General features: G+C 34.5%; 1 protein-coding gene and 1 long non-coding RNA gene across 5 annotated transcripts in view; one reads left to right on the plus strand and one right to left on the minus strand.

Moving 5' to 3' along the window:
• Positions 1-18,412, minus strand: part of PCLO (piccolo presynaptic cytomatrix protein) — a 323,520-nt gene that overhangs the window by 31,917 nt on the left and 273,191 nt on the right. For all 4 annotated transcript variants that reach the window (XM_066550944.1, XM_066550946.1, XM_066550943.1 and 1 more), the window contains exons 22-23: positions 16,871-17,012; positions 13,493-13,560 (exon numbers count right to left, since the gene is read on the minus strand). In XM_066550944.1, the coding sequence (XP_066407041.1) occupies positions 13,493-13,560; positions 16,871-17,012 (210 nt within the window). The remainder of the gene's footprint in view (positions 1-13,492; positions 13,561-16,870; positions 17,013-18,412) is intronic.
• LOC136557264 (uncharacterized) lies at positions 1,890-18,260 on the plus strand. Its single transcript, XR_010783747.1, has 4 exons — positions 1,890-1,990; positions 6,077-6,152; positions 13,684-13,879; positions 18,191-18,260. It is a non-coding gene; the product is annotated as an uncharacterized lncRNA (long non-coding RNA).

Genomic DNA, 18,412 nt, shown 5'->3' on the forward strand with positions numbered 1-18,412 from the left:
CTGATGACACAAGGCTGGGAGGAGTGGCAGATACCCCAGAGGGCTGTTCAGCCCTTCAGATGGACCTCGACAGGCTGGAGAGTTGGGCAGAGAAGAACCTTCTGGAATTCAATGAAGGCAAATGCAGGGTCCTGCACCTGGGGAGGAGCAGAGATTGCACCTGCTGGAAGGCAGCTCTACAGAGAAGGAACTGGGAGTCCTGGTGGACAATTAGCTCTGCATAATTGTGCCAAGAAGGCCAATGGAAGAGCATTTCCAGCAGGCTGAGGAAGGTGATTCTGCCCATCTACTCAGCCCTTGTGAGGCCACATACGCTGTGCTGTGTCTAGTTCTTGGCTCCTCAGTAAAAGAGACATGGAGATCCTGGAGCAGGTCCATCAAAGGGCTATAAAAATGATTTCCTCTCATGAGGAAAAGCTGTGAGAATTGGGCCTATGCAGCTTTGAGAAGAGACAACTGAGAGAAGACATCACCAATGTCTATCAGTATCTGAAGGGATGGTGATGGGAGGATGGACCAAGCTCTGTTCAGTAGTGCTGAGCAAAAGGACAAGAACGACAGGCAGAAATTCATGCACAGCAGGTTCCACCTGAACATGAGGTACTTCTTTATTTTGTGGGTGACCAAGCAGTGGAACAGATTGCCCAGAGAGAGAATGGAGTCTCCTTCACTGGAGATATTTAAAGGCCATCAGAACAGATGGAAGGACAGAATGCCCAGTGTGCATTATCTAAAGTTTCCAGAGAGAAGCTCTGTCTTTCCACTTACACTGATTTCAAATGATGTGGAAACCTTGAAGTTCCTCTCCTAACCATCAAAGGTAACTTGGTACCGTAAACCAAAGCACTTAAAGCACTTCAGTCAGTTGAGAATGTATTGGAAATCTTATTTTGCCATTACAGGGGACTGCATTATAAAGATCAGGTTATTAATTCAAATGATTCATAAGGAAACTAAGGAAGATGTCAATTTTATTCATCCCTTCCTAAAATTTGTTGGGATTGTTTTAATTAAACAGCTAAAACTTCATCAAAACTTGTAATTTCTTTAGGCTATCTGCTCAGATAATTTTTTAGGACCTTTTTTATGAAAAAAATCTGCTATGGTGTAATTTGGAATATTAACATAAAAATAATAATGCTGATAAACTCACAACATGCATCCAAAAGATCTGTTGTTTTGGTTTTGTTTTTTTTTTTCTTTTAATCCGTGATCATAACAGACATAGTATCCTCAAGAAAGAACTTTCTGCTCAAAACTATAGCAGAAATTGGAATAATTATTACCTTTGGTCAGTGCTTTAAATATGTACCCACATATTCAGTTGATCCCAGAGAGGGGCAGAGAAAAAAGGATGTGTTTGTTGTTTGTGTGGGCGTTTTTTCTTTCAGGATTTGCATCACTTCCTATCATATCCATTTTTCAAGCTGTCTTCAATTTAGAATCCTTAGCCAGTGGCAGAAAATAGTACTTGAAATAAATTAGTCAGCTTTGTTCAACAAGAAAACAGCAATATTTAATTTTGGAATTTTATTCAGAACAACTAACCTGAGGGCAGTAGATGCTGCCAATAAAGAGGGAAATGATTTGCCATATTATAGTTGCATGTAGCTATGATATCAGAGTGGTTTTTCCTTATAATGTAAGAAGGCAGATAGCCAAAATAATGAGACATTTATGGAAAGGTTATGGCCTCTTTACCTTTCCTCCTTGATAGATCTGTACTTGCATACAAGAAGGTAGATTGAAGAAGACAATTTCAAGAGTCTGGGGAAAAAAGCAGTGTACAATTACACATTAGTTGCTGGGGTTTTTTTTTGCAGAGAATGAGAAATGTTGTAAGAAAAACTGGCTTTGCCTCACTCATGCTGCCTTTCTGGTTGCTGTTGGAAAACAGTATGCTTTGGCATTGTCTCCACTACTGAGGACAAGTTGTAAAAATCTATTTCTCATGCTGCAGGATTTTTCCAAGTATAACCATTTTCTGAAGGTGGGTGTCTTCAATGCATTCTTTTCTTTCTATTATTTTGTATGTCGAGAGTAGCTCCTTTAATCAGTGGAACAACATCTAGGTGAGTTGTGGTTGCTAGGAGAGGTGAAGAGCATCTCCTAGGATCTGCTTCCTAAATTCTGTTTAACTATTGCTATGAAAACTCCTTTTGTGTCCAAAATGTTCACCATTTCCTTTTGTGTCCAAAATGTTCACCACCAGGAAAAAAAAATCTCATGTTATTTTTCTTTTATTCTTTTTCTAACACTGTTCAAGTTCCTTTCTTTGGAAATTGCAGCTTTCATGTATAGATTTATCATGGGCTTTAAAAACATATTGTTACACTGATAGTTTCTGAATCATAATAACAATCTGTATTACAATTTTACAGGAATTTAGATAACTTTGCTCTGTGGATGTGTTTGAAAAGGATGCACCAAGTAGGAAGGAAGATACTCAGCATAGATATTGTGTAGACTTCACTTTATCAAACATAAAAATGATGGGAAAAATATGTCTCTATAAAGTCAGAGACTTGCATACTGCTTTAAAATATAAATGAAACCCAAAATAGTCTTAAAACCAACACATAAATAATGAGATAAAGTGTCTTTTTTGTTAGTCTCACAAATGTCCAGAGACAGGGTGGAAAGATCCCCTTTTCTCTCTTTTACTTGCCAAGAAAAAGGAGCTTTTCAGACCATCAGACTAGTCAGATGGGCACAGCTTATAGAAAAGGCAAATAATTGCATACAGATCAGTGGGAATCCAATTCCTTCAAGAATATAACAGAGTGTTCCATGAATTTGAATGTGTTTCTAAAAAGCTAAACACCCAGCCAGGCACAGCCAAGGCAACCAGGAGGCTGGTGAATAATGCTACAGATATTGGATGAGCAGCAGGAGGAAACAGCAAGAATCCAAAGCACTCTCAGCAGGCATTGATACAAGTTACACATGGGACTAGTAAATCACCCAAACTGATTAATTTTTCTAGGCAGCATGTTAGCAGGCTTCTGAAAAGAATGTGGACTTGTAGGTACTGCAGCGGTGTGAAACGTGAAGGCAGGTACATGTATCAGATGTTTGACCCAGCTGATCTCCAGAAGATTTGTGCATTTTCCAAGGCATGTAAATTCAGTCATGTTGTTATCACATCACAATCAGTCTGAGTGTAAAGCCAATTTGGCAGACAAAAAAACCAAAAACCAAAAAACAAAACAAAACTAAAGAAATACTGAAAAAAGAAGTTATGACAGCAGTTAAGAAAGCATACCAAAGGCTGCTTTCAGAAAATAAAGACTTCTGCAATGGATGACATTACCACACATGCAAGCCCAGACCATTTGGAGCACTAATCTCATCTGATATGCCCGCTTAAGCATTAGATAAGGAAGCTAAAATAAATGCTTTAAATTTTCATTATAATCTTTTGTCTCCTAACTAAAGGAAAAGGACTGGCTGATCTGGAATGGCAGATTTGATTAGGAATCTATGGGATACCCATAACTTCCCGAAACAGTAACTGGTTTGAGGCAGAAAAATGGAGTATTTCAGACAGCAGAATACACCTGTGCTTGAAGACCCTGAATCCCTTTGCAGATAAGGATAAATAAACTTTTGTGTCAACTTCGACACACAGAGTATGTTACTTTTTACTAGATTTTTCTAGTCTTCTGTCCATTTGATTCCCTCCCAGTCATAGCCTAGTAATGTCAGAATAAATAATGCACAAAGGCAAGACCAACATGTAACAGCCTAAAGAAATTACAAATGCCTTTACAGGAAAAACTGTTAGGAATTCTTTATGAGAAATATCCACACCAAATCTTTCCCTTATCAGATAAGCCATTATTCACATACTGCAGCAGTGGATAACACATTTCATTAGAGCTGCAAGCCTGTAAGACTCCTATCATAGGATGCAATAATAAACATTATGGAAAGCAAATTAATCTGAAAATTAAGTGGGGACAAAGCAGGAGTTTCTAGCTGTAGACATGAAAGCATACTCTCTACGAGAAGACTTGGACATATCCAGGTATTTTCATCATAAGAATGATTTATATTCATTCTAATGTACTGATTTTTTAAAGCCTTCTCTCTTGGAACACAATTTACAGTCCAATAATTTTGAGGGCTCTCACATGCTAAAATGAAGATCAGCTGAAGTTTAATTTTAGCTTGCCGTGTGATCCCACCTGGAAATGCTCTAGATTTATTTGCATTTAAACAGCATTCCAAAGTAACAGTTTGAATATCAGTCCAAAAAAAAGGGTTGCATTCAAGAATATGGAAGGGTAAACAAAAAACCTCTCTTCTGAATCCCCAGGATAATAGTTTAATTTCTAAGTTATAAATTAGCCTAAAAAAAATTTAAGAATCTTAAGATATTAAGGAGCTATAAAGGACTCTCTAGTATAGAAACAAGTTATGGAAATCTTGGTTTTGGGTTTTTGTAACCTTTCAAATAAATACAGCAAAAGTGAAGTTCCAATACAGAACTATTCCATAGGAACAGCTGTGTTATCATTTGTAGGCAAGCTTAGAATGATCAAGCACAGGAAGCGCTTGATAAAATATGTTATATTTGTGAATGGAAGATCTTGGATTTGGATTCTTATTTCTGTCCTTGAGTATTAATTTCATCAAGCAACTGGACTAGAATATAGGAAAATATTACTGTTAAAGATAATCAATCAATAGAACAGATAATGAAGCTGTGATGTCTCTATCAACACTAAGAATTTTTGGTGCAAGTTAAAAAAGCCTTTTAGGAACAATATTGTGCCTTGAATCATTGGGATGACCTCTTGAAGCCCCCTTAACATCATTCATAATACTGAATAGTCTATATGTATTTGAGTATTGAATATTATTGACTTTAGAACAGATCCATTTTGCTTACTTCTTTTCCCTTGGAGCATGCACAAAATTCCAGATCCTAATCATAGTGCTAAAAAGAAGAGATCACCTGAATTTTCCAGGAAAGTGACATTTAAAAGCCCTACTTGTTAAGTCCTAGTTTCAGGTTCATGACAGAAGAGAAACCATTTAGGATTTAGCAATTCACCTTCTATCATATTAATTCCTCAACCTGACTTTTACTGATCATAAATGAACGTTTATCATGGAAAGTGACTCTGTTTCTATTTTAAATTTCTCACTAGATGAAGCAGCCCTTCTTCAGACATGGCTCAGTTTCAGGTAATCACACTCCAGCATCTTCACCCTCACTCCATTTTGGTGGGGGGATCCTTCTGCTTGCTTTCCAGTGTTGACAGTCTTCCTTATTAACTAGTTATTTATACTAAATGTGTCAGGTAGTATTAAATCAGATTTCCTTCATAACCACATCTTATTAAAAGAAATAGATTGCAGAATTCTACAAATATTTTTTTATTCTCAAATTAAACTGTGTATATTTGTTAGATTTTTGATGGGATTACCAGCATTCTGATTCCAAGCTCAAGCACCCTGAGCTCATTGCAACTCCAAAAGTCAGCAAAAAAAGCTTTCTGAAAGTTCCAAGAAGCTTTATGTTAACTGAAATATATTTAAGAGCTAGGCCAATAGAAGTGATTAAGAATACAAACCAAACAAATTAACTTTCCAGGTGATTACTGAAGTGTCACTTCAAAGGTGTGATATTTTGGTTTTCTGAATAAATACTTGTGCTTTTCAGATTTTTTGTTGTTTCATTTGTCTTCTTAGTAATTTTTTAAAAAATTAAACAGATCCCATGGGAAAAGCAGAAAACTCAAACTTTAAAAAATAATTTTGTTTTAGAATTATCTTGAGACATAATATAAGGGTTAATAGCCTTTTAGTCAAAGTTCATACAGAGCTCAGAACTGCAGAAACTGTAGACCAGCCACTAGTTAAGCACAGTCTCTCTGGATTATTTACTTTTCTCTTGATGACATTTTACAGTGACAGTTCAGAAATAGACTGATTTGTAACACTGTAAATCAATGTTGTTTGTGATGTGGATTCAATAATACAGAACTTGTCCTTCTTTTCCTCTATTTTTTTATCTCTGACTGTAAATTTTTTTCTTATTTAAATTCTTTCTGCTTCTTTTTAGGAAAACCAGCTGGATTATACTGGCAAATACCTCAGGAAGGCAGAAATAATTGCTCCAATTATTACTGGAGAGCCAGGTGGGAAATTAGAATGTGGGGCCAATTGGGGATAGATAAAAAAAATACTTCCCAGAGTTTAGAGAGGAAGCTGACAATACTTAGGTTTATAAGGCTTCTGTTGTTTATCTTGACTCAGTTTTTAAAGTTTGGGTTTTAGGCATTAGTAGTGAGGCTATTCCTAGCTTAAGGGGACATGTATGAAATATAGATTTCTTTTTAAAAAAACAGAGAGGATAAGGACTACTGTCAGTGCATAGGCCTGACTCATTGCTTAAGGATCCCTTGTGACAGAAAAGGGATCTTTTAAATTCTGATCTTTTTAATTCTTAAAATCAGCATATGACAGGCTATCTGCAAGTGCTTTCAGTACTTGTTTTCTATTCCCTTATGTCCTTTTTTCTTCTCTGTAATGTAGCAGCTGCTCATGTGAGAAATTACCCTTGCTGGTATTTTCTGCTTTAAATTTTGTTGGCATTGATTAAAATTATAGTGTTGAGTAGTAGATGGCAGACCCTTGCTAGAAGGTAATGGCAGAAAGCAAGGTTCTGATTTTAAATTAAAGACAGTTTAAACAAAGTCAGGTTGAATTTTAGCCCTTTTATTTATAGGGATAGTGGAGAAGTTTGGCAATTCTTCTTCTTTCAATTAGATATCTTCCTGGGAAAGGATTACATTTTAATCAGTAATATTTTATTTTGAAAAAAAAAAAACCAAAAACATTTTCTACATGTAAATCAGAAGGGCAACAGGGCTATAAAAGCAGGCATTACAGACACTAAGAATGGGTATTTAGAAATAGATTAACATGTTTATATTGCTCTTGAGGAAAGGCAATGAGAATGTGCAGCAATTTTGTTTTGCTATGTACATGACATGAACTCAAAACTAAAAAAATACAATTCAACAACTGTTCAAGTCAGTGGTGATCTGACTGGTGATGAAATGTTGGTAACATTTCAGATTGTCTGTATTTTTCTCTACATCCATGGATCAATATCCATTGGAATTAAGTCAGCTGTCTTATAGTCAGTCAGTAAAAGACTGTTGATTCAAAAAAAAATTACTTGTAATTCCAGACTTTTTCCAGGTTCTCATGCATTTTGGTGTATGTTAGGATTAAATGAGCAAAAATCCAGAATTATTTGAGTTGTTGGGAAGGCAGCAAACGTCAAAGATAGTATTTGACCTAAATAGATGATGCTTCCTGTGGTTTTGAAATACCAATCTAAATAGGCCTTAAAAAGAATTGGTTTAAGCCTTGGTCCAGAAACATAGAACTATTCTCCATCATGGTGAAAGTCACTGCTACTGTCTTGGTCATTTATTGCTGCTCTATATGCTGTTATTTATGCTGCTAGGAGTCAGGAATCATGTTGCAGAAGATAAAAATTTTCAGTTTAGTTCAATTTAATTACATTTAAGAAAAATAAATATGTACTACTTTATGATCTGTAGGTAAATTGAAGACTACTCCAGCATGTGAATTCACACTTCCTCTGTCTATTCAGTCACTTTCTGACATAAATATAGAAATAAGCAGTCGTATGCTATGTAATTATACTTGCAATTTTCCTTGGAAATAACAGTTCTCAGATTCTTGCCACCCAATACTGTACATGTGACATTCTCATGTGGCTTCAGTAGTTGAAACAATGTAAAGAAACTAAAAAGTGGAATTTTCCTGGCACAGAGTTGCTAACATATCTGTTCAAAACAAAACACTGGATGAAGTGTGTGAAATGTGGGTGCCTCATGCTCCTAATCAAGGCCGCAGAAGAAATCGCTGCGGAAGGACAGAAATGTTTTTACTTCTGTAGCTGTCAAACACCTCAGTGGACAGCAGCTCCCAGAACAACACTCACACCAAGCAGGCATATTTGCAGTTTGTGTGTTGAGCCCTTCAAAAATCTTTGTCAACTCTTTCATAGCAAAGAGTCATAGAAAGGTTTGGGTGGGAAGTGATCTTTAAAGATCATCTGCTTCCAACCCCACCCCATGACAGGGACACCTTCCACCAGACCAGGTTGCTCAAACCCCCAGTGTTCAACCTGTCCTTGAACGCTTCCAGGGTTAGGGCATCCATCACTTCTCTGGGAAACCTGATCCAGTGCCTCACAAATTCAATGTAAATCTACTCTCAGTTTAAAACCATTGTCACTGTAGGCCCTGGTAAAAAGTTTTTTCATTTTTGTAAGTCCCCTTTATCTATTTCAAGGCCACAACAAGGTCTCCTCAGAGCCTTCTTTCCTCCAGGCTGGACAACCCCAACTCTCTCAGCCTGTCTCCATAGGAAAGGTGCTCTGTCTCTGATTATTCTAAAGTAAGAAATTTTCTCACCTGCAGTAAACCTGCTATTTTTAACCTGGGCAAAGCAGACATCAAAGTGTGGACTTGTACATATACAAAAGCATTTGCAAATCTCAGTAACTGTATCATAATTATCTGTTAATAACTTCCTTCATCTGCCTTTTTTCTCCTCTTATAACTTCCTGGTTGAAGGTCCAATATTAGGGCATTTTTCTCTGAACATCCTTATAAAGATTAATATTATACTTCTGATAATTCAACCTTGAGATATAAAAGAAATTAAAATGCTAGTTTTTTAAGACGTGGGATGCAGCAAGCCCTCAGCCTGTTCTCAGTCCTAGTACAATGAATCCTGAGGTTTAAAGAGTGTTACTTTAGCTAATTTAAGAGCAAGTAAAAATGAATTCTTTTTTCCGAGTTTTAATTACTCTGAAGAATATGGCATTGGTTAGCTGTGCCTATTCTGTCAATTTGTTTCATGCCTTGTTTTACTCAAGAGAGCTAATCCACTTATCACTCCTGGGTGCTCCTCTTCAGGAGAAACAGTGTGAAACTGTTTGCAAGACAATTTGCTCCAGGGTCTGTTCTGTGCAGAAAGGACGGATGAAAATTTCACTAGAATGGTTCAGAAAGCTATAAAGGAACATTAACAAGTCAAATTATTCTCAGTCAGAGGGTCATGCACCTTTCCAAAATCTTATTGCAATGACTTCCTAGCATGTTTTAAGGTTTCTGTGGAATTTCAACAATTTTTGTAATAAATAAAGATTAGACTGCCTATATTATTGAAATACAATGATAAGAAATTAAACCATTCTGAATTTCTTAGTTTATCATTTTGGCTGATGAACCACAGAGCTCAAAAATTAGGAAAAAAAGGGTTTTTTTCATCTTAGACTACTCTGAATAGATGAAATTAAATCCACAGTACTGTAAAATTTGCTGTTAATATATGATTACAGAATACCTTTGGGGCTTCCTGTTGTTGTGCTTGCTTTTCTTTATTTCCTTTAATCTTAACTTAGGCAAATTACTAGCATGACAAAAAAAATTTTAAAAATGAAAACTGCTGCAAGAATTCACCAAAGGTTATACTAAATGAGAACATATCTCCATCATATCATTTTGTAGAAATTCAGTAAGTATGTGTGCACCTTTAGATTTTGAAATAGTACAAATCTCTTCCTTCCGTTGTCCTATGGGAATATATTTATATTATAATATATACTGGGGCTTTACTAGAACATTCTGAAAATTTCTGTTCAGGTTCAATCATCTGTAGAGGGAGGCATTTTCTTACTCTGAGAACTTTTTTAATTACACTCAAAGTATGAGGCTCAAAGGACCATTGGAAAGGCCATAAAGTGAATCTTTGAGACATGACTGAACAGTGAAAAGAAGATTTTGCTATTCAGGACATGGACTGTAGGGTAATAAAAAAAAAAAAAAAAAGAAAAAAGAAAGGTAGAAAAACCCTACTGGAAGATTTGGGTGAGGTGCTACACTGCTCTGGTAGAAAGATTACAATTTTCTGACTGAAAATCTTCCCAACAATAAGGCAAGCCACAGAGGATGACAGAAGCACTGTGAGTTCTCATTCACTCAAAAAACCCCCTGACATACTCCTAAAAGAGTCTTTGCTTGAGATGAACCTCAGTGGTTGAGGACTGAGGAATGATTGAGGAATGATATTTTACATGCATATGGAATCTTCAAGAGGAGAAGATACAACATTTCCATGACAATGCTATTTATATCTATATATCTCTCTCCTATTAGAAGCAATGACATCTTGGGATTACCTAGCAAATTCACACTTATAAAATGTATGGAAATATTCTCCCCATATATTTTTTAAATGGATAAATGGTTGGTAGGTGGAAAATGCCATCTGGAGCTTATTGAGCAACTGAGCAACTTCATAGGACAGATATACCAATCATGATCTACAACTGAATCAAGATATTAATCATGTGGTTTTAATTGTTAGTTTCAATCTTTACATGGATGAAATTAGGTTTTTTATAATGTCTGTAATACTCTAACCATGTCATAAGAAATCTTGGAACAAGGTATATTGCACTTCCTGAAACAAATACAGAAGCTGGCTTGCATAACTTAATGGAGACCACAATATGTGTAATAAGATTTACTGAAGCTTAAGAAGATGAAGTATTTCATCTGCTCAGGGCAGAATGCCCAGAGTAAGATAGCATGCAACAATGCATATCATAAAAATAACTAATACAGTGTCCAAGAACAAAACTCTGATTTTTTTATATTATTAACTAGTATAAAAATACAGAATATGAGAAGATAATATATTCAGAGAAACAAAGATTATCATAGACACAATCACAGTTGTTTATATTGACCATTTGGTTATGCCAGCAAAGTAAATAGTGCTGTTTTCCAGTATTTACTTAAAACTATCCCGATATATGTTAATAGCACAAAATCTCCTCCCAACAAAACATTCACACAAGTGGGCAAACAATTACAAAATAAGCATTTCTTCCCTGGAGATTCCACTTATGTAAATGCCTAAATTCTGTTGTCATATCCCCATGAGCTGAACTCAAGCCCTGTTGCTACAGTTTTGTTTCAGGCACCCAGAAACCAATTCTCATTGTCATTTTAGGATCTCACCTTTCTTTGCCTGCAGCTACTGGTCTTAAAGATCCTCTGAGTCCCCTGCCACACTTGTCAGGCCTGTGTGAATGACTTGGATGACTAAAACATTTCATATAGCAGTAGAACTGCATGCTCGATCAACTAAATTTATTCTTCACCCTTTTCAAGAGACAAACCTAAGGCTACTTTTTATAGAAGTTATGGCCTAAGAATATTTGAAAATGTAAAAAAAAAGAATACCAGTATTAAAAAGTTTTAAATGTAACTCCAAGTCATTATTTGCAAATAAGAATACAAATGCCAGTTATGGGAGATCTCTACAGTTAATGAAAAGTGGGAATGAATATTTGCTTCCACTTAACTCCAGAGCTCATCTGGTCCACAACACAGGTAAGTGAACTACAGAAAATGCATGGTTTTAAGATTTTCATTCTCTTTTATTCATCTATAAAAAGAATGCCACAATAAATCTGTAATACTGAAGTAATTCTCAGTTAATCTTGAGTTCCTCTAAATTCTGAACTACTTTCCCAAAAGATAATTACATTTACATGCTGAAACTCAAATGCTCTTGAATTGCTTTCCAGCTTTCTAATTTATCCTTTGACACTGACCTTTCCCCTCTAAGTCAGCTAGAAGTCAGACACTGAAATCCAGGCTGACTGCACCAGCCTCTCTCAGTGGCAAAAAAACCTCAGCAAGAACCAGTCATTTTATCAGACTAGGAGTTGTAACACTCAGAGCTCCCAAGGTAGCAGAGGTGAATGGCATTGTAAGAGAAAATTAGGGAATTACAGCTCTTGAGTCATTTGCAAATTTTGAAGACAAAAAGAAACATAACTGGAAAGGTAATTTCAGACCAAATGTTATATCCACACATTTCAGAATGTTTCAAAAGGTGTTTTGGGTATTGTTTGGTTTATTATTACTTGTATTTGTTTGGGTTTGGCGTTAATTAATAACACCAATAAGAAATGAAAATATTTTGTATTTTTAGTCTCTGAAATTTAGGATCCAAGACATAACCCAAGGGGCAACTTATGCTGAAAAAAATAATGAAAAGATATTTTTTACAATTATAAATCTATATAAAACTCATCATGATAAAATAAAAATGAAAAATTCCTGACTTCCCATTTTCATCCCACCATTTCTCTTTTAGAAAACAGATTTTTTTTAAAATGATTAAATATACTATTGAAAAATTCAATTTTGATAGGAAGACTATCAAAGTATTTAATATTTGATATTTGATAAAGCAAATTATTAAGTATTTTTTAATGAGTACTATGTGTGGAAATTTTTAGTAAAACACATATACATGAGTAAGAATTCTTGTTTTGGAAAAGGGAACTTTACAGATCTACCTGTAAATTCTAATTTGATTTCTTCAACTCTGTGGAATATTAGATTGCTTTTACCTCAAATATGGAAACAGCAATTATTTCCTCATGTATAGAGATTCTAGAAACCTGAAAAATGTTGATTTTTAAGAATGACTAAGCTTAAGGTCCATTTATCAATTATAAATATAAATTTTGATTTATGAATTAATTGATACTCAAAGCTTCATTGAAATACATCTAAATGAAAAAGGTCTTATTTTCATAATAAAATGAAGGTCATGATAATTAAGTTTTATATTTGAGGTCAATATAAACATACACTTGAAAGAATATACCTCATATGTAAAGGGAAATGCAATTTTCATCACGTGTCCTTCAGTACAAAATATTCTCCATTTTCATGTGGTTTTCATTATTACACAAGAAAAAGATAATCACGTTTCCTATGAAATTATGAAAGTCATTCTGTCAGGTGCTTTCCAGCTCCAATATTACAGTGTCTTTTTATTTTTGAGCACCACATTAATACCAAAACAAAGTCACTCAGGATTTCCCAATCCAATGAATGTTTCATTATAGTTCATCTGCATTAAGTGCAGCAGTCAAACCTGCTCAGCTAATATTTTTATTTTAAATTAATGTTTTATGTAAACACTAATATTAATAATTGATTTATGAAGTAAATATTCTGAAATGTTATTAAAATAGAGCCTGACAGGCATTAGACATATTCTCTGAATCCACTGAGTATTGAATCAGCTCCATACTTTGTATGTTTTATTTGAAAAGCAATGAACATCAGAAGACAGATATTATTATATATTGTTCATTGTAATCAAACTATTTAATTACTTTAAATATACAGATAGGACCCCATTCTCATTTAAACTGAAGACTCATTACACTGGTGTTCTGTGTAAAGGGCCCCTAGAGAAAATGAAGGTGAGGATTTAATCTACAATACACAGAGAGCATAGACTAATTTTTCATAGCATGACAAGTCAAAGACATAGGCACATCCTTCCTAAAAAGATGGGGTACCGCTGTAGAGCTGTTTGTATTTCTTTTTACCTTCTGAATCAGTCACTCCTGCTCCCGACTGCTTTACTGGTTCTTGTCCATTCTGGCTCATCTTCCCTCTGTGAAAAGATATGGTTGTTGTTGTCAATAAAACCATATAAAGATAAGAGCTAAAACAATGATACATCTAAGCCAATGAGGCTTGGTTATTTTAAGAATATTATCTTTTTTCTCTTTTGAAGGCAGCTGCAATCACATCTTGCTGAGCCTGAACATTCTTACAGAAAGGGTCCATCAGGTGCTGTCTGCTACCTGCCCCCCATCAGTGTGGGGCTGCATATCTTCTCCTCTCACTTTATCTTGTTGTAGTCAAAAGTGAAATATATAATAAGCACTCATAAAAATTGATATTTGGTCCACCATACCATTACTTCAAAGGTAAGGCATACTTGTGGTTGTATCTTTTTAAATTATTGCTTTGCTTTATAGTTTAGATTTAGCATAAGAAACAATTCTGAAAACTTAACATTAATCCTAAACAGAGTGGAATAAATCATGCCCTAGAGTTCACTATTTTCCTGAATTTTATGTAGAAAGAACCTTCATTAAAATCTTAATGTCTATTTTTACCCAATGAAAGTTAGGTAAAATATAAGCTACCTTTAAATATACATGTTGCAAGCTCAAAGGCATGATTAAAATCACTCTCAAACATTTTTGCTTCTAGTTTTCTTTTTGCCTTAAGACTCTGACTGCTGTGATAGAGACTATAAAGCATTATCTTCAATTTCATGTGATTCCTTGGGGGTTAAAGGGTCAGCACTGTCCTTTTCTACTTGAGTAGAAAAGTGTCAACCTGTGAGAAGAAAACTTCATGTCTGAAGTTGTCAAAATTCACAGGGAACTAAAAAATTAGTATAAAATCAGTTTTTCAAGTGATTTTATATTCAGTTTTAACTGAAAGCTATTATTTCCTTCTTCTGTAGATAATGCTTCATAAATCCTTACAAATATGATACAAGAATTATTTCTCCCAAGGGTTATATTCATTATACATCACTAAATTGGTTTTCACCTTTACATTCAAAATGAATTTTATTTTACAGCCAATGTACTGCTATAAAGAGTTACACAACACAAAGGCATAGAGAATCTGGTCTTTATCAGAGATAAGAACATGAGTGGCTTTCAAGAATATTACAACTATATAATAGGAGTATTTAAAAAAAACAAATTAGAAAGGCTTTACAAGACATATTCAGATTTATATAACTGTATAATAATTATTAATTTCCCTTGATAGTTATAGCTACTTAATATTGGCAAGTATTCTAATTAGTTACCTCATCAAATAATTCCCATGGTGTCACTATTTAATTATTTTATTTTGCTTCAAGACTAATTGTTGCTATGGTTAAAAGCACTTGGACTAAAACAAAGAGTTTAAAACTCAGCATATCCAACAATTTCTATTGATAGACCAGAAACTTAGTCTAAGCAGAGAGCTTATAACCAAAAAAGAATTTAAATACCAAGATACTTAAAAATATTTAGCCTTCTTAATACTTCACATCCAAATTGTAAGCTGTGGTCTTATGGATTTGCTGAATTAATGTACAAGGTCAGAGTCCCTGAAGTCATTATCAAGCCAGTGTGAATGCAAATGATGAGTAGAATTTCAATTATGTATATATTCAGATAAATAAGAATTTTTATACAGAATTTAAAATGGAAGCAGTTATCTATTTTAAACATTCTCTCCATGAATGATCTGATGGTAAACAGTTATTTTGTCATTCATTTTCCTTACACTGCTATGTAAAGCCCTGGGGAACTAACATGAAAAATGAAGCAGGTCCTGTCTGTACAAATTTCCTGTGTAATTTTAAATACTCTGTAAGCATATAAATAACTTAGTTTAAAATGCCATAATAAAAAAAATATAACGTGGCCTTACAAAAAATGAGATGTGGATATATTTTACTTAATGAAGTATAATTCATGAGAACAAATTTCTATATGAGAAAATCTGAAGCTGTGGAGACTTCCTCCTACTTTTCAGTAGAAGTGGAGCTGATTTCAGGCTTAAGAGACCAATGAGTCTGTCAGCCAAATAGCAAGTAACAGTAGGTACTGTCACATTGCTAGTCAATACACAGTAAGTGATGTTATTTGGACTCAAATTTGACATGTTTGAACTGAAAATTTCTATTGAGAGCTCCATCCTGTGTTATTGTGCACAAAGATTTTATGTTTTATCTTTGCTTTTGTCACTAGGAATGACTGCCCAATAATTTTCTTTTTCTTTTGATTTTGTCAAAGTTCATCTTTTTTTTCCTCTTTTAGCTTAGAACAACATGAGTGAAAAATCCAATGCAAATCCAACACTTAGCACCCTACAATCTAAGCTCATATAATCCTCCTAGATTCTGAAAGTAAGATTGAAGTCTTAGATTTATCTCTATTTTCCCTTTAGTTACTAACAAGATGTAGACAAATACCATTGAGCTTTATTTATTAAAATGATAAATATTCAGAAATATCACCGTTCTAGAGAATTTTCACTTCATTAAAGTTTTTCTAGGAAACTTATATCTTTTGTGACTAATAATTCACAACTTCAAGGGAAAAGCAAAAATTTTTTGTTCCAGAGAAAACATTGAACAGCTATTGCAGACAATGAATGAACAATGACCACCAACTAATATTTTGAGAACTGTCAATCTGTAAATTTTTTTCAGGACAGAATCACTAAGTTGATCAGAAGTTACTTTGTCCTATTAGGGAATATAAATGAAATTGATAAATGATGGTACATGCTGACAGAGGAGGTGAAAAAATCCAGGCAAAACTTTACTCTGTGGAGTACTTAAGTGGGTAAAAAATTTGGAAAATTAAATCATTTTATAGGATTATTACACTGATAGTAGCTTGATAATTCCTACAGAGACTCTGTACCAAAAAGCTTTTTCCAGCCAAGAAATGAGAAATTCTTTTGAAACTCCTGAAAACTTGGGAAAAGCTGGGCTGTATCCAGAATATGAATTCCCCTTGCACTAGTAACATCTATTTACAGAGGGAGGAAAATCTGAAAACTTAAACTAAGCTTTCTCAATCCTACAATAATTGTACTTTTAAAACATAAGCTAAGCCCATCTCTACACACTTCATCAAAGGCTGAGACCAGCATATCTCCTACATGACAGGAAGAAATTCACAAGTTTGAGGCAGAGGTTTGATTGGTTATTAACAATTCAATGCTCAACAAAGCAGAATAAAAGTGTGAACTTTGGAGAATTCCCCCCTTTAGCTGCTATTCTAGTGCATAACTCAAGTCTGCAGAGGAAACTGCATAAGAAGAGGACCTGCACACTGAAAGTGCTGTAAATTGTGCACGGAGGATACAATATAGGAATGGAAAAACCTTACATTCTGGGGATGGGAAATAGATTATTCTCTCCCGTGGCACTGCTGCTGCCTTCACTATCCATGCTGTATCCACTGCCAAAGCTACTGGCTGATGAGCCAGTGGAGACAGAACTTTCTGCAGGTCGGTGATTAGCAGACCTTGCTGTACAGGGCAGGAACATTTGGTTATTAAAAACTTGTAAGACATCAGTACCACTGACATGAAGAAAAAATAAAAAGTAATTTATCAAAATCACATGCTGCAAACACTTTCACTTTTATATTTTTACATTCAAATATTGCTTTATCATATTTTGAAGATGAAGTTTGTTTTCATAGAGAATAAGGTTCTCTGAACCAAATAGTACACCACCACATTTTTATTCTCCAGTCATGTTAATAGTTCAAATCAACAGCCTGAAGGGAAAAAGAAAAAGACTGGGATAGAATGGTTAACACTGCTTTTCTGATTAAAGTGGCAGAAAACCAGTTTTTCATCTGAAACATTTCATACGATAATCTTGTAAAAATGAAAGCCCCAGTGGACCTTCCTCATATTCTTTATGAAATGTTCTTTGCATTAGGTGATTTTGAGGAGAGGAGTTTGCAAAGATGTGTAAGCACACAACCTATAGCCAGAGAATATCCCCACCCCTCTTCAGATATAACACAGCTATGCATTATATTTCTCAACTGCTCCTACCCATCTGGATCTTTCTTACTACATGCATGGAATTTTAATGAACATAATTTGATGGGAGATGCCTTAATCGAATTTAATACCATTTGGTGTTAGAATACCATATGTTAGTTTTACTTCAGATTGCCTTATTTTGTGTTTTGGACATTACTGAACTATATGAACAAATCATCCAGTATTTTGCATTTTGCAAGTTGAGAAATACAAAGGAAAAAGGACACAGTGACATTACACATAGTAATTAATACAGGAACAATAGAGCTATTCTCATATCGAATAACACAATTGTCTGGGAATATTAATACAGATTTGGGTTGTTTGGTTTTTTTTTTTTAAATGTCCTCTAATACATCTGCTATTTTCATGTTTCATCTATTTCAACCTACTGAGCATATATACTGAAGATAGAAAATAATGTTTTGCAAAGTTATTTTTCTATGAAGACTTAATGAGGTTTTATGTAATTTTGCTGAACTGTGAAGCTCCTATGTAAGTAGTTAAAAGAGATTCTTCTTTAAAAATAAATTGGACTAGTATCTAACTGGAATTTTAATAAGAGCCAGAGCCCCAACAGTGTCCTACTTTAAACTGGCAATCAATATTTTTTATGTCTGACTAACTGAATAATATTTTTGGTGAAGAACGCTGCATGCTGCCTGATGTGGGACCAGGAAGCTGAGTGTAACTCCTCAAACATAATGCAAAAACAGGTGAGTAATTTGAACTAGAAGCAATAAATGAAGCAATTCTTATATCATCAATCTTTGAGCAATCCCAAGGAATTGGGATAAGGAATCCCTTGTTCTCCATGGTGATTCTTCACTGGTAAACCAAGTTGTCACATAATTTTTTTTATCATTTCA

The sequence above is a fragment of the Molothrus aeneus genome, chromosome 5 (assembly GCF_037042795.1).
Source record: "Molothrus aeneus isolate 106 chromosome 5, BPBGC_Maene_1.0, whole genome shotgun sequence".
NCBI lineage: Eukaryota > Metazoa > Chordata > Aves > Passeriformes > Icteridae > Molothrus > Molothrus aeneus.